This window comes from Pseudorasbora parva, chromosome 10 (genome assembly GCF_024679245.1).
Source record: "Pseudorasbora parva isolate DD20220531a chromosome 10, ASM2467924v1, whole genome shotgun sequence".
Taxonomy (NCBI): Eukaryota; Metazoa; Chordata; class Actinopteri; order Cypriniformes; family Gobionidae; genus Pseudorasbora; species Pseudorasbora parva.
The window spans coordinates 19067126-19084384 of record NC_090181.1 but is presented as its reverse complement, the minus strand read 5'-3'; the positions used below and the strand labels follow the sequence as shown (position 1 = coordinate 19084384).

The window sequence follows — 17259 nt, the reverse complement described above, 5'->3', positions numbered from 1 at the left end:
AGTATTAAACAAGTGGCATCTACAAAAAAATTGCATCAGACGTTGCATTTCTTTGATCCAAAACAGAGTAAAAACATTAATACCCCCCCCCCCAATAAAAAAAAATTATTAAAAAAATTATTTACAAATTTTATATAAATCAATAATTTATCAACATAAATTGTCAGCATCATTACTCCAGTATTCAGTGTCAAAAATCATTCTAATATCCTGAATTGTTGGCCAAGTAACATTTCTTATGATTACCAATGCTGAAACCAGTACAGCATCAATTTATAAATGTCTTTACTGTCATTTGATCAATTTAATGTTTCAGAAATTAATAAAAATATTTTCTTAATTTAAAAAAAAAAAATCATACTGACCACACTTTTATATAGTAGTGTAATTATGAATAATATAGTATAATAGTATGAGAGTAAATTTATTTGAAATAAATTATATTTGTAATATAATTGTTTAGCCATTATCTACACACAAGAGCAAATAAACCTAAAAAGTCACATGCTCATCAACAATCAAGTACTTATTACGGGGTTTATTTACAATTCATAAATTTATACTAAACAACTATGTTTGTAATTCACTACAATTTAGCTTCTCAAATTAGATTCAGCTAAAATATGTATACATTACTTTTTTTTAAACTTTGATTCATCTATGACGTTTGTACTTTACCAAAAATTCTCTGACATGTTTGGTTCTCCATCAAATGACAAACTAGGCCGTCAACAGAACTGTAAATCTGGGCAGAGATGCACCCGAAGTTTCCAGACAATATAAAGCCGGAACGGGACAAAGATTTGTCTCTCAAACAGAGCAAAACATAAGTCTTCCACCACAGTTAAGTCATTGCAAATTATAGCATGGTGAATTGAGAAACAATTACAAATTTAAAGTGAACTTTAAGAGCTAAAAGAGAGCTCCTTAGAAGGCTATTTTTAGCCTTTATGGGAATACATTCATACAAGACTTTATGATCAATGCAATGTTGTGATCACTCCATCAAAAGCTCTTCTCCAGCCAAAAGACATATCAGCATTCTGTGCTAATTACAAGGTCAAACAACAGCCAACTGGACAGCGGTCCAAGAAAAAGTGAATGCTTACACGCAAATGCATGCACACACAGTGTATCATCTACCGTGCAGTTTCATTTTCCTACAGGGTCATTCAAACTATGGCCCTTGACTACTTAGACTAAGTGCTCAATTAAGCATAGCTTGTTAGCCGGTTTCCTTTCCAGCAATGTTATTGCTGCCATGTGCTGTATTATGGTACTGTATGTAATACAGTGTGTTCGGCCAGTGGGACTGCATGTTTTAATATATTCATTCCTTCGGAAATCTTTGACATCTCAGACCCCCCCTCCTTTTTTTGACTTTTTAATGTTTTTGTGTGTGTGTGTGTGTGTGTGTGTGTGTGTGTGTGTATGTCAGACCACCTGTTTTGTGGTTGTTTGAGGTAACGTGTAAAAGGTTTAAAACAAAGTCAGCATAATATATAATGTAATTACAACGCATTTTAATTATGCAACATGACATATTTTCAAGTGACACAGCAAATTTGATTGAAAATGTTTCAAGTGCAGGACTTGATTTTATAGGCTACATTGGAAATCGACTGCATTGTGAAAAGTGGGCGTAATACGTAGCTTACCAAAAGGACTTGAATACAAGTTAGCATTGGATCCATTCCCCTCTTCAAACACTACCGAGGATTTTTTTTGACCACAGACATAAAAGTTTAAGGTCAAGTTCACCCATGAGAGAACCTTGATGTATCCCCATTGGAAATACTTATTTTTGGTTGTTATCATTATTTGCAATAATTGCTGTAAACTTTATTACATTTACAGACATCCAATTACTTTATTGAGTAATGGCTTTTAGAAAGACTGCATTATCTACAACAATAATCTAAAACTTGCTTTAATAGCTTCACCACTGATTAATAATATTCACGAGCCAGAAGTAGTCTCAACTTAAAAAAAAAATACTAACGAAAACATTTTCTTTACCAGGAACAAGCCTTTACCAACCCTCAACGTCAGATATGCCAAGATTTCTTAATAGAAAAATCATTTCAGAACATTTAAATGCACTGCAGATGAGCTAATGTTCTTGACATGAATTTTCGCCAATGGCATAGAAGTCAGAGAGTTGAGAGAATAACATGGGAGAATATGTTTGTTAGTTTTTTTCAAAAATGTATGTGGTTAACATTAAGATCACTGATTAGATCACCGCCGTTATATCAGGCGATCGAACATATTGTAGCCAGCCAGCTCCTTTTCAGTTCACTCCAAAGGCCTCATTTTAATAATTTCCCCGGAAAATGAGCCCGAGCGCGAGCGCTAGCCCAGACACAGCCTCCCATGTTGAACAATCATAATCACGCTACTCTTACCATAACACCGCAATTATCCTCATTGCTTACAGCAACACAAAATGCATGATGGATGAGCGTATGTGTGTGTGTGCTCGCGCACCGTCTACAGTAGAAAGGTCTCCCACGCACGTCCCCATCTGTCGCTGCTCCTCTGCTCAGTTCAGCGTGCGACCTCCATAAATCATACCATTAAGATAACGTCGGCGGCCCCTGGCTGGCTCATACATTACCCCGACAGACTAAACTCCATCCGTTCGAGGCCAGGCTCTCTGATAAACAGCTGACACAACAGCGACAATCCACATCCGGCTCATGCAAACAGTAGTTCGACAGTAGCCTAGTTCTCGCAGGCGTATGGGTCAGACTTAGAGGGAGTGTTGTTTTATCACCAGAAGAAAGTAATCCATTTGTGGTGTAAACAAACGCATATTGCGCACATTTGTGGTGTTTTCTCTTTTAAGAGTTGCTCCAATCTACAGCAGGTACCTGTGGGAGGTATATGATCTGTTTGGAGAGTCTAAGCTCCTTGCTGCATATGTTACCATTATACTTCATGCCTGGTTGCAGTCAACTGATTTTTTGTGACATTATGATCCTGCACATTTCCTCCAGAGGTAATTAGTCGTAGCAGTCAATAAATCTCCTCTGTTTGTTTTTGTAATGTTTATTATGGTTTAATTGCGTTTTTGCCTCATTTCGAGAACGGTTTTCTACACATTGAGGAGCACATTACAAATTCAGTCAAGTTCTCTTATCTGATGATTGCACAATTATAAATATTTTTTGAACTTTGATTATATAGTTTGTTCACAGAATTGCTGTGTCCAGTGACAAAAGTCTTAAAACGACGGGAGTGGGTGTATAAGAAGGCGATTTGGAGGCTCAGAGAAGAACCCTCCAAAATCAACATTCAAACATGAGCTCATCTAAACATCTGTCCACAACATGTCCAATCATTGCCCTGCTGAGGCATGTAAAATTGTTTCTGGAAATAAATATTAGGCCTAATTCAGCTCTGATTGTAGCGGCCAGTCGTGGGCAGGAGAGGAAACGGCCATTTGCGCAGACATCTAATGTGAATATTTCTCCTAGAGTCCTCCTTTTAACTGCCTTTATTTATTTGATCTTGCTTTAGCCTACTCCTTTCTTCTCGATTGAGGCTACATTAATTTATTTGTCTGATGCTCCTAAACTTTATTTCACACTTATGCACCAGTTAAAACAGGATTGGTCTGAGTGTGTTTTAAGTGAGGGTCTGCTGTGGAGCGGTGGACTGAGTTCAATTATACTTAGGCTGTCTGTCTTTTCCCGTCACACTCCATTTGCGGTCGGCGGATACGTTTACACAGAAACTAATCATAACTAAAACATTTTTGTGTAAATCTTACCAAATTACTCTGCATAACAGGGGCAGGGAAAGGAAATCAATACCAAAAACACTTAAGGTAACATCTGACCGTTCTTCCGGACCTTCTGGATAAAACTAAGATAAATGATGAAAAGAAAATAAGTTCCCATTAAGAACACTTATGAAAGAGAATTTTTTATATAATTGGGCAAACGCAAAGAACGCAATATCCGGCTTAACTAATTCAGGCCCATTTTTCACAATTAAAACTGGATTGCCCTGTGCACTGTGTATTGTCTTATGAGTCAGCTAATAGTTTCATATAGATGGAATACTTCAAATAAAATACATTTCAGTAAATATTAGTGCACGTATAAAGCAGTCATATACTGCAAGAAACAAAACCAGATTTAGCACAACACAGATTTGATCAATTAATTACATAATTAGTTCATTAAAGAGACAATACAACTGTGGATATTTGAAATTTGTTTTGGATATAACGATCAAATATGGAGTCAAATTAATGAAATTATATACACATTTAAGTAATTATGTTGCATAATGATTTTCTCCCACATGCTTTTGTGAAGGACTGTCACAGAATGATAGTCACATTTGCCATGAAAAACACTTAAAGGCATAGTTTCGTTGGTTGGAGTTAAAAATCTTAATTTGTTTTCTACTGAAGAAACAAACACCTACATCTTGGATGCCCTGGGGATAAGCATTTTCATTTCTGGGTGAACTATCCCTTTAATGACCCTGACCAATGACCTATTTTTTTTTTTTTTTTTTACAGTCTATGCCAATGACACTCAAATGAAAATGCTCTAAAACTACAAACAATGCTTCCCCCTAGTGGTAGATTAAAAACTTGACATCAGGATTACTGGGTAATTATTAGGTGCAGCCCAACTCTCCCCAATTTCTTCATATATGCTTGGATGGAAAGGCTGTGAAATTAGTCCTGGTAGGATATATAAAATGCACCGCAGTGACATTAACTCTTGTGTCCTTAAGAGAGAAAAAAAGCAATTTTGGAGAGTCTGTCCAAGCCTGAGAGAAGCCAAGCACAGAGCCAATCCAATCCCTAGGACCAGGTCACACATAAATTAACTTTTCTCTCTCCCCTGCCTCGTTAACAGGCTGCTGGAGGGAATATGACAAGTTCAGGGGTGCGCGCGAGTTAATAACACTGGGTTATTCTACTGGAGAAAAAGAAAGGGAGGGAGAGGGATGAAGAAATAAATAAATTATTTTTTTTGCTTAATATGATGCAAAGTTCAAAGTGTAATGTTAAAAATTACCATTAAATGAAAAGGGTAACCTAGGCTACGTACGTTATTCATTCATTTCTTAATGTTGGAACTGCTATCTTAAGTTCAAAATCCTTCAGTCAACGCTAAAATAGCCTAGATCATCTTTAAAGCTCAAACTGTGCAGCGGCTTGATTCCAAACAGTTACATTATTCCACGATTGAGTCGTGTGACATCAAGAATTTGATGAAAACAGACTTAATTTTTGTAATGGCACAAAATAATGCGCCACTATAAAGTGTTCATATTAACTTCATGAGGTTTGTTTCCCCCTATTTCTCCGCCAATACATTTTGACGAGCTCATAATGCATAATGAAGCCTTTTGCAAAGCAGTTGGCATCATTGATTTTTACAAATGTGCAGACTTCCGTTTCGTCTGCTCTATGCATGTTATAGGTATAAAATAATTAATAAAACAATCGGTGTTCTATGTAAGCAAGCGTCATGTGGGCGTTGTTGGCTTGGCTGTTGATTCGCGTCTCGCGGGCATCCTGTGCGAACTCCAAACAAACACACATCGACACATTTTAAAACATCATCACTCAGGAATAGGCTAACGTACATGACATTTAACCCAAGTAACGTTAAACAAAGTGTCATAAACCACACAAAACCCACATAAAGAAATATTTTAATTTACCCGAGAATAAACTAAATTAATTAGTTATAATACACAAAATAAAACCGTAAAGAGAAAGTCCCTTTTAACTGATGGAACCATTTGTAAACGGAACTAACTGAAGTGCGCGTGTATCCCGCGTACATCTCCAGACCTACATCCGGTTGAAGGATTCGTACTTTAAAAATACTACCAAAATATATCTATTTGTTGTAAACAGCTTTATACTTCAAAATACAGGACACACAATAATTAACACGCACCTCGTTGCAGTTGGGAGCGTCTGCTAACTAGTGCTGAATGTGCACGAGCCGTGCGCGAGACCGTTGGTAAACAAAGTTACGGATTGTGTGAAATACAAAGTTAAAGCGCGTCTTACCTGCTGATCCACCCGCAATGATCTGATGAGTCGCCTCTCTCAATAAACTTTGCTTTTTAGATGTCATTTTCTGATTCTGGCCCTGTGTCGAGGAGGGGGGAAATGTTATAGCAGCGTTGCCGCATTTTGGTTTGATATTTCAGATTTATTTTAGTGCTTCATTATTAAGAGTCTCAGTGAAATTAAATGTGTATTTACATTGAATAGGTTAGTATGTATGTATGTACGCCGCCTGATATAGTGCTGCAGACTACGCGTGTGTTTAAACCTTACTTAAGTTTGGGAATTCAGGAAAGAGCTTTTTTGTAGTTCCTCGCGTTTGGAGATGCACGTGCACGCGGAAGAGTTCTCCTGACACGCGGCGTCTTGGCGCGAGCTGGAATGAAGGGAACCGGTGTGTGAGCTCGCTGTTGGGCAATACGGTTTAATTTTAACTCAGACAGATTCAGGGTTCACGGAGGTCACTGTCAGAGGGCGAATGAATCATCTTATAGAGTAGAATAAAAATAAGCAGATAATAAATACATATGGTATTGCTTATTTACATTGGTTTTAGATTAAGTTCACGTAGGCTAGCCTATACGTCTGAGTGTCACCGACCGTAGATTAAAACCTAAAAAGTTCCATCTGCAAACAAACTTAGCAATAAAGCTTTTATCCAAAATAACGTTTATCTGTCAATTTCAACAAATCTGTGTAGTTTCAAGGGGATTTTGTGTGTGTGTGTGTGTGTGTGTGTGTGTGTGTGTGTGTGTAGTATGCAGTCAATTCCCTTAACGTTTCACACACATGCAGCGTAATCACATCGTCAAAATGGTACAAATGCTTTTTGTCTTAATTTTGAATGGCACATTTAATTTTATATGATTTAAAACACAATAAACTTTTTGGGTGGAACGGTTTAGTATTCTTTTTTTTCTTTTTATTTAACAATGCTAACTTGTTGGATATTTTATATTTATTAGTTCATTCATTTTAAATTGAACAATAAACTTTATTTTAGATACTGGTTCCAGGTTTATAGTTGCAACGGAACATGTTTAAAATCATCTTAATCATTTAGCTAAATATAGGCTATATTTCAGTCAGAATAAGTTATTCAAATACTAGCCTGGCTACACTAAAAATAATAAAAATGTAAGATCAATAAGTTGACACGTTTTTACACATCAAAGCAAGTTGAGTAAAAAAAAAAAAAAAATATGTTAGCCTTTATAAATTCAACAAATGTTTAGGTCTGTTTAATGTAATTTAAGTTGAAACATCCATGTTGATTTTACTTAAAAATTTAAGGCAGCAACTTTTAATTTATTGTACCATGTCTAGAATTTTTGGTGCACAAGCACAGTCACTTTTCTCTACAATCTAATACAATAGACTTCTGCTCATTGTTTATTATTAGCTTGTTTCTCCCCTTATAAAGTCATAAAAAAATAAGATCTGCAACTAACATAAGGCACATGAGATTTGCCATGTAGATTAATTAAATGTAAAAAAAATTATTAAAATGTAGTTTTATTAGATTAATATATCCAAGTTAAATGAATGTATACCTACACACAATGTGTCTTCAAAAATAATTCTCAAGCATATATTATTGTAACAAAGTAAAGAAAATCTAACAAATGAAAAATTACATCTGTAGATGACATTCAGATGTCACTGTAGGTTTAAAACAGAACCCGGAGATTAAAATAGTTTACTTGACGTCCCAAATTAAAAGCTGTCATTTAAAATGTGAAGAAAAACATAAAAATACATCCTTGAGAGAGTCTGGGGTTCCTCCAAACCATGTAGTGAGCCACAGATAGTTTTTTTCTTTCTGCAGAAGGCAATGAAAAGCAGGCTTTCCTTAATTCATCGTTACAACTCGCTTAGAGAGTGTGGCTGAATAATGAGCATATTAATGTATTAGCTTAGAACATACACACTTTTTCCTCCCGTTTTATTTTCAAATGTGAATTTATAGCAGGCTATTGGCAGGGAAATGCCATTAGTACTTTGACCTGCCTGGAGTGAGAGAGCAGAGAAAACTCCACCCCGTCTGTAAACCTACACATCGGCCAGCAAATCCGTGAACTTTTGCAGTTATTAATCAATTTTTTCTGCAATATAAGAACAAGTAAATCTAAACAGAGAAAGCTTTTAGCCTAAAAGAAAAGTATAGCTTGATCAATATAATTTAATGGGGAAGTGTTTTTCCAGATATATGAGCATAAGGATTATTGTGGAATTTAGTCCACAAATTGAGCTTTTCCTTGAAATGAAAGTGCAAGAATTAAAAACCGAAAAGGAAACAGCAGCACAATTAACTTTTTTATTTGCAACAATCTCTCTATGCATATAAAATCTGAAGCTCTCACAGCATCACTGAATGTCTGTATACCACCACATTTTTGGCCTTGAATCTTAACAATGACAAAAGTGACATTATTTCCAATTGGCTGATTGGAACACGTTCACGTTTCTAGAAAAGCCTGACTAAAGAAAAGAATTTGGTTAGACCAAAAACATGTTTTTATAAATGACAAAATAAATATTCAAAATAGAGAGAAAGCGGTTTGATTCATATAGAAAAATTCAAGTCATATCATCATTACAGCTTCTTCTCATCCCTCCTCAAATCTTTCAGAATCTGCCATACAAAGGGTACAGTGTGTCTTTACCTACTTTATCAATAATCCATTTCTGAAACACTCTTGAAAATTATTTGCATTTCTCTCATGTACAATGCAGATAACACTTTGTATTTGAGGTTAAAGTTAATGTTTATGTGGGGGAGAAGAACATGAAAAGAGTTTCTATGGTTGGAAACATGCAATGTTTTGTTTGGTAAATATGCTATTACCTAATATTTAAAAAATGTAATTGCTAAAAACTGCATATAAAAATTCACGTCATAATGACATCAGTGCTGGGTAGTAACTGATTACAAGAAATCTAGATTACATAATCAGATAAAAAAAAATTAAGTACTTTAATTATGTTACGTTTTAAAATATTAGTTGTTTTTTTTATTGATTACATGGTTACATATTATTTACACAATGTCAGAAAATCATTTATAATTTATTGATTATCCCTAATTCTTGGTATTCATGTTTTACATTTTTCTTTCTCTTATACATTAGAAAGTCCTCTAGTTTTGTGAAATTGTGCACACAGCCAGCCACTAGTCGGTTAACAACAATTACATGGAAAATTTAGAGGAAACAAAGCATTTCACCACTGGATTTATAGAAATTATTTCACTTTTAAGGTGCCTTTTCCCAACATTGCATGTCAAATCAACTCCTGCCATATTAATTATATGAATTATCACTCACCAAGTCATTTAACCATGTATTAGCTTTTGAATAAACTCACAAACCCCAGTTTGGGAAACCCTGATGTAATTTAATGTTTAATGCACTTCATGTCGCTGATAAAAAAAAATTGTCTGTCTCTTTGTATTTTTTTATATCAATATGGTATATTATCCTATTTAAATCAAAGTGATTCATGAGTTAGGTCAAAAGTTATCAAAAAGTGGTCTGATTATATTATGTAATGGATTATGACACTAACTACAATTTTTAAGTAATCTACCCAGCACTGGATATCATTATATAATTATGACCATTGTCAAGCAACAAACTTCACGAAAATATATGATCCTGCATATATTAACGGCATGTTGCGAAATGTGTGGGGTGTCCATCAGCTATTTTCTTTATACAAAAGGCAAGGATATGGCTAGTAAGCAAATATGAAATATGCGTGTGCCTTTCTGCAACTACTGTATTACATAAAACTTGTCACTATGGTAAAATGAAAACAGTTTGGCTCAGATTAAGCTTTATGTTTGGTAGTTCTCCATAAAATGGCATGTAATATGAAAGAATAAACTAACACTTTTTGCCCAAACTCTGTAACCTCACAAGGTGATGACGACATTTTGATGTGTGATGACAATTTCCTGTTTGGATAGATGAGAACTCATCAACCCTGTTACACTACCACTAGACACACTAACAGTACCACTCTTGAGCTTTGTACCACATAAGACTGTTCTTTATATACTGGTTAGTTTCCACATTTGTGCTGAAATACTAGAGATGATCTGTGTAATGTTAAGTATCCTGATGAAGTATTCTCTGTATAAACTTTAAATGACTGATGGTATTAATTAATGTACCGTTAAACAGATTAAATGTCCTGAACGAATATAACTAGCTAAACAATAAAAAAATTCAAACAAAGACAGATGAAACTAAATCACATTATGCAAAAATTAAAAAAAGTCAAACCATGTCTTTAACTGGAAGTCCAATTTAAAAGCTCTAATTCCTTAAAAATGAGCAGCAAACCTTTTGCACTCAAGAACAGAATACTCATGGATCTACTCTGACTCGGTGGGTGATCTTTTCAGGGTGGGTTACTACGAGTCTCCATTTATAAACCCACATCATGATGCATTTATTTTTTGTATTTGGTCTACGAACAGTGCAAGTAATGAACTTTTCGCACAATAAATAACTTTTTTCTTCCAGGTTATTGTTTGAAACTTCAAGGACAAAAAGTTTGAATTGTATCCCAAACTAAATCATTTAAATGTTTCCCAAAATGCGTTTTTATTTGTGTATGCAGACCATGCGATAGGTTGCCTATATATCCAGACACATGGAGACTGGGGTTTTAAAGGAGAGTCGGGCCTTTGGTTGTGTATGTCATTGAGGGGAAGTGTCGGCTGTCTATGTCCCAGAGCTTCCTGTCTCCTTGTGGCCCCAGCACTGAGCCTTGAGCCTGGTTGCCGGCCCCTGGTAAGCTGGAGGTCCAGTAGTTAATATAACTAGCCATGAGGAGCGTTAGTTCCAGGATCTACAGCATTGAAAGAGAGAGAAACTCAATGAACCAGCAGAATCAGAGGTACAAAACTCTTTTGTAGACGAATATTTCTATATTTAAGTTGCTCTTACTGTATCAAGCCAAAAAAGACTTGAACCACAGATATGTGACCAAAGATCCTCACTCAGTAAGCACTTCCTGTATCATGTAATGCTGTATGAGTGAAACCTCTTTTTTATCATCAGATGTCATTCAGATAGTGGTTTCAGAGGGAGGTGTGGAAGTTTAACTTGTGTTTTATGCTGTTTTAAAGTTCTGATTTCACCCACACACAGATTAGATTTCTAAAATGAGTAATAAAATGTAATGCCAAAAGCACCACACATATCAGAATTGTCTTCTGTCTGCATTTGGAAATGCAGTTAAACTGTGTTTTAACTTTGCATGTCTTACCTTTGGTTTAGTCATTGCAAATAAAAGTTTATCCACAGTCTTCTTGCCCAAAGCCTGGTCTTTAATCTGGCTGATCACTAGCAGGAAATCTTCCTTGCAGCCTCCGAAGGTGATTACTGACTGGTATAGATATGTGGCAAATGGATGCTAAAAAAAAAAAAAATCAGCACAAAATGCATTAGTGACAGTAAAGAGAGTAAAGAAACGATGCAAAAGTGACAGTAAAGACTTTAATCAAAAGAACAGCATTTATTTAAAAGTATTTAAAATAATAATTTATAAGTAAATAAACAATTAAATAATTGACAATATCAGCATATTAGAATGATTTCTTAAGGATCATGTGACTGAATTCGTCATGACAGGAATACATTTAAAAATATAAAAAACTATTTAAGATTGGAAAAATGTATAATTCACAATATAACAATTTGTACTGTTATATTATATTATATTATATAACTGTTTTAATGGTTTTCTGTTCCCTTTTGGATTGAGCTGGTGAGAATTAGCGAATGGATATTGAGGCAAAATAAAAATAAAGACATAAAAATTGAAAATTACAGAGTCTGCCCTGACCCTGTTTATTCTCTCAAAACAGCTTTTGAGAAACTTCTCCAAGTGTTAATACAGCCAACTGGGCAAGATATCAGGACTAAAGCTTCTGGAAACTTCCTGGTCAATAAACATTTAAAACCAGCACACCTGCCAATATGGCCCACATTAGAGCCGGATAGACAGTGAAAAAAATGCACCGAGCCAAGAGAGGGCGCTAATCGATACAATACTTAGAAAAGAGGGCACAGCAAGTTTAAAGGGGGGGTGAAACACTCAATTTTAGTCAATCTCATGTCAATCTTGAGTACCTATAGAGTAGTATTGCACCCTTCATATCTCTGGAAAGTCTTTAGTTTTATTATATTTATAAAAGAAATATAGGCTGTACCGAGTCTTTCCGGAAAAAAACGAGCGCCTGGAGGCGTATCGTGTGGGCGGAGCTAAAGAATGACGCACAAAGCAGTGACGTCCTCAAGCGTGGATAAGAAAACGCTACCCAGATTCAACTAATACATATATGATCCAGAATCAGATCCGGAGGCTGAAATAAATTGAACAGGAGAAGCAACAACAGCAGGACGTCCGTCTCTGTGGTATGTACTGTATTTAGTGGCCTGTCAACATTTGTGTGTGTTTACTCGCAGTTTATGAGGACATGATTCGGTTTATGGACTATTGTATGCGACTAAACCTCAGCAGTAGCAAGAAAAACGGTTTTGCACGTCATACTAGTGTAACGTTATACATAGAACAACAATGGAGTAACCGTTAGCGCATCTGACTGAAGAAGCACGCTTTGTGAGAACGCTAGGTTTATGTTTGGGTGGTTTTACTGACACCTATAGTGGTCAGCTAAACAAATGTATTTAGACACACACCATAGATCGCATGCTCCATTGATAAATTATCTATACACGATCGTGTCGTTTACTGATGTTTACTCACGCGACGATAGCCAATAGCAGAGACATTTGAAGCAGTTTTACTCACCGCCTGTTTCCAAAGCACGACCGAGAACCTTTAACGCTGGGACCGCTCCGTCAAAAACACACTTCTTTGGTATGATTTGGTGAAGTCCTATGACAGCAGTGACCATGGAGGTCCGCGATGTTGTGAAGCTTCCCGTCATTTCTGCGTTCAAATCGGTTCAAATGCAGCGCTGTCTTCCCGGAATGCTGAAGCGTTGAAGTCGCTTGATGTCACCCATAGGAATGAAGTGGAGTGCGGCGCGGACTATAACGACATAAGTGTTCACGGACAAGTGGGTCTGCAGTATTTATGGCAGTGCATTTCCACTCTCGCTCTAGTCACGTGCGCGCGCACCCTTCCGGGAGAAGAGTCCGTACGGCCCATACAAGGACCTTCCGCTCTATTAACGTCAAGCCGACCCATACTCGAAAAAAACTCTCCGAAACTTGTGAGAAACCGGAAGGAGTATTTTTGACACAGAAATACTCCATCAAACGTCCAACATTAGTTTTTTAAACTTTGTCTATGTTTAGGATGGGAATCCAAGTCTTTAACAGTGTAAAAAGATCAGTATGCATGAAACAGCATTCCCCCCCCTTTAAAAGCAGAAATATGAAGCTCATATTTTGTATAGCTGACTAAAATGTTCTTGAGACTACAGTACAGTACTAGGTGAATGAACATTTGGTTGTGTGCTACCCATGGACATAAATGAAACATATTTTAAGTGGTGGGGATATATATGTTTGAACAGCGAAGGTGTAGGTTATGATACAAAAATAATGTATTATTGTTTTGATAAAAATCCTATGTTTCGTATTGGTTGAGATCAGTATTGGAGTATTTGTTCATTTCCAGTAATGTCCAAAACTAGTTCAGTTATGACAACTCTCGGACTGAATTATTTAACCAGCCTTTATTGGCATGGGACATGAAATGAACATATGTGATTTTGGCGGACGAGATCTGCTATGCTGCTGCTGAGCAGATATAAAAATTTGTTCAGCTTAGTTAAAATAACATACATAAGGACAAGCTGCTGCAAGAATATATTGAAGAGATAGTTATGAAAATTTGATGTTTATCTGCTTACCCCCACGTCATCCAAGATGTAGGTGTGTTTGTTTCTTCAGTAAAAATTTAAGATTTTTAACTCCAACCGTTGCTCGTATAATACATGTCAATGGATTCTAATTAGAATTAACATCGAATTTTCATTTTTGGGTGAACTTTCCCTTTAAAACCCCATAGCAGTTATCTACAGGCGGCGCTGGGGAGGAGTAGGAGAAGGCGTAAACAGAAGTTTTCAGCAGGTTGATCAAAATAAACAAATATACGGTTACGTGAATTAGGAAGTACATCTGGTTGGCTAATGCTAAAGTGCTCGTGTAACCCGTTCGAAGCCGTTCCCGTTCGAAACGCATTCTCCAAGCAAGACTAGAACCTGGGTCCGCCGACATGAGAGTCAGACGTTCTAACAAGCAGACTAAAGGCTGCAACCTCTAGCGTCAGTCGCTAGAGCATCTCTTGAGATTAGAAGAGTGAGGTTTACTTACATAGCAACTACTAGCTGGCCTCCTTTACACTCAGTTAGGGTTTCATGACTGAACTTTAAAGGTGACATGAACTGACTTTTAAAAAATGTTATACTGTTGTCTGCAGTGGCGGCTACTGGTCTGTCAGAGAGGGGAGGGTCATTTTTGGCCAATTGTCTTATTTATTTAAAAGTAAATTCTGCCCTACGTTCCTTTTCAAGAAAATGGTCTTTTACCCTGTGAATGAATGAACGATCTAAAAAAATATTAAACTCTGTAAAACTGAAACAAGGAATGTGGTGTATAATTGTGTGAAATGTATGATGAAAATCAAGCAATTTCGCCAAGCAAATATCAAAGAAATAGGTTGCAGAAGTTTTTATTTCGACTGAACTTGAGAAATCCGCGATGGGACTGAGCGCGAATAGCTTCAGTGATTCCTTATAGTACAGAATCGCTGTCAGTCAAAAGGAGATGCAGACCCTCCAATCATTACACAGAAGCTCGGAGTCCGGGCCAGCCCACTCCCCATTCACTCCCAGAGACGCTGAGCGTCCGCGGGCGGGACATAATCGCAGCATTTATCCAATGACCGTCTAGTTTCGAAGCGCTGAAAAAAAACGCTCAAAGCAGCCCCATTGAAGTCAATGGACGCTGGGCTTCAATAGGGAAATGCACTGTGACGCTGCGGGAATGTATGAGAAGGAAATCGAGTCAGCCGACCTGCTATATGTAACTGATTCTGAACGAACCCGTCTTTGAGATGAACGTTTTCTAACGCATTTTTAGTCAATGCAATGTTAATATAATAGTACATATTTGACCATTAATTTTGTGACATTATAAGGGAAGCCGAGCTTCCCTTGCAGTCTTAAAGAAATCGCCACTGGTTGTCTGAGGTAAACTTATGACGTTCGCATGGTTTTTACATTCAAAAACATCATAACTAATAAGTAATAGGCTATTTTCTACACTGGTTTTGAGGCTCTCTCCAAAAAGCAGTTTTTTGATGGGCGTTATGCACTGAAGACTTAGAAGTAAATGCCCACGGCTAGGATCGGATAAGATTTGCATATTTAATGAGCTTCTGCTCCTGTCAGTTCACGTCAGGGAGGGATTGTTTTGAAAGCGGCCGGAATAATTCTCTGATGGGGCTCAGTCTCAAAACGTATTTATCAAACAAACACTGATTTATCTCTCATCCACTCGTTGGCCCGTTCCGATTGGTGGATATAAGCGCAAACCACACACACGCATGTGTGCTCTTCAAACACAACGGAGATCAAGAAATGCGATCAGTTTAGCTCCACGAGTCGGTGGGCGGGGCTACAGAAGCATCGTACACGTAGAGGCGGCGTTGCACCCTTCTAATACGTCACTGATTTGAGAGCCTCGTTTTCTGGGCCTGGTGTCTATAAAAGCTTTTCTTTTACTAACAAGGAAGTTTTCATCTCTGAAACTTACAATAAATTCTTATATTACCATGTCCTTTTATAAATCAAAGGCTCAAGGGAAAGTTGATTTCTCAATTCATCACCCCTTTAATTACACGTCTACCTTTGACTTAGCTATGTGCTCTACTTTACAGATTTATAGATATTTACAGATTACATTACAATAACATCACCCCTTGTTACTGTTATGCTCTCAAAACAGCATTATAGTTGCACAGCACATTGACTTCTAGGTTTTTCCATTATGAGAACATTAGTGGAAGTATGTTTTTAATTTGTTTTTACAACCTGAGGGAGTCTAAATTATTTTCTGTGGTAATCAACAGCACACTTAAGAGCTTAAGTTGTAAATGGCCCGTAATATTCCTTTAATGCAGTCTTACTTTCTGAAACTATAAGTATCCACATACACTCACCATTGTGTAGTCTAGAACACTCAGCCCATCCTCATTAACAGCCAGCCACACCTGAGTTTGATCCAATGAACAGGGAGGCAATGGCTGTGCACAAGCAGAGTGGGAGTAAAAGGAGAACATCTGTCATGTTTTAACAGCGCTCTTGTGACATCTGAAAATCTTTTTAAGTGGTCAAGGTTGTGACCACATCATTTTGGCTGCGGATCTGGAAACTGTCGCCTCATTTACATTTGAGGTCTGAACTTACCTTGGCACTAAACAGCTTTGCCCCAAAAAGAGGCCACTTGCGGGCCACGGTCAGATAGATTCTCACACATTCGGAGGCTGTGCACCCACGCAGGACAGACCACTTAGTGGCCAAACGCTCACCGAGGTCCCTGTGGGACAAGCATACTATTAAATAGAGTTTGTATATAATGTATCCAGTGCATTTTATTTTTCATGTTCTTTTTAAATTAAGAAAATCAACATATTAAGGTCAAAAAAGCTAAATATATTAATTAATATAATATAACACCTTAATATAATGGCTGTCAAAGTTAACACGTTAATCCGTTAAATTCATTTACAATTCTTAACATGCTTAATTTAACGCAAATAACTACAGATAAATTATTATTATACTCAAATACTGATATACTTTTATATTAAACTAATTAGGATATTAATAATATTAATATTATATAATTATATTAATTTAAATAGTATAAAATAAAATAGTATAAAATAAAATAAATTAAACAGGAACATGACATGTTTATAATGTACACAATCAAATAAATGTGAATTTACCTGAGCTGTTCCATGCTGCATTCTTGCTTGTAGCGTTTAGGGTAAAATCGCTCCAGTACCTGCAGAAGGACCTGTTGAGTCTTCGGCTGAGGAGAACCAACGGGAGACATTGCTGGTCGGTCTAGGTCACCATGCTCGACCTAAAAGATAATTGAGTTTTGTTTACCAGCGCTAAGATACACTCACCCTAAAACACA

General features: G+C 36.6%; 2 protein-coding genes across 3 annotated transcripts in view; both read right to left on the bottom strand.

The window, feature by feature from the left end:
* The window catches only part of slc25a21 (solute carrier family 25 member 21), a 109163-nt gene extending 102561 nt beyond the window's left edge, over positions 1-6602 (bottom strand). The window contains exons 1-2 of one of the 2 annotated variants that reach the window (XM_067455408.1): positions 6332-6602; positions 6059-6140 (exon numbers count right to left, since the gene is read on the bottom strand). In XM_067455408.1, the coding sequence (XP_067311509.1) occupies positions 6059-6125 (67 nt within the window). In that variant the 5' untranslated portion in view covers positions 6126-6140; positions 6332-6602. Of the gene's footprint in view, positions 1-2490; positions 2715-6058; positions 6141-6331 lie in introns of those variants that run through there. The other variant, XM_067455409.1, reaches the window with a different exon arrangement.
* Positions 6603-8361: 1759 nt separating this feature from the next.
* The window catches only part of plekhh1 (pleckstrin homology domain containing, family H (with MyTH4 domain) member 1), a 56394-nt gene continuing 47496 nt past the window's right edge, over positions 8362-17259 (bottom strand). Inside the window, exons 26-30 of the mRNA XM_067455407.1 lie at positions 17063-17202; positions 16518-16647; positions 16271-16354; positions 11339-11485; positions 8362-10918 (exon numbers count right to left, since the gene is read on the bottom strand). Coding sequence (XP_067311508.1) covers positions 10736-10918; positions 11339-11485; positions 16271-16354; positions 16518-16647; positions 17063-17202 — 684 coding nt within the window. The 3' untranslated portion in view covers positions 8362-10735. The remainder of the gene's footprint in view (positions 10919-11338; positions 11486-16270; positions 16355-16517; positions 16648-17062; positions 17203-17259) is intronic.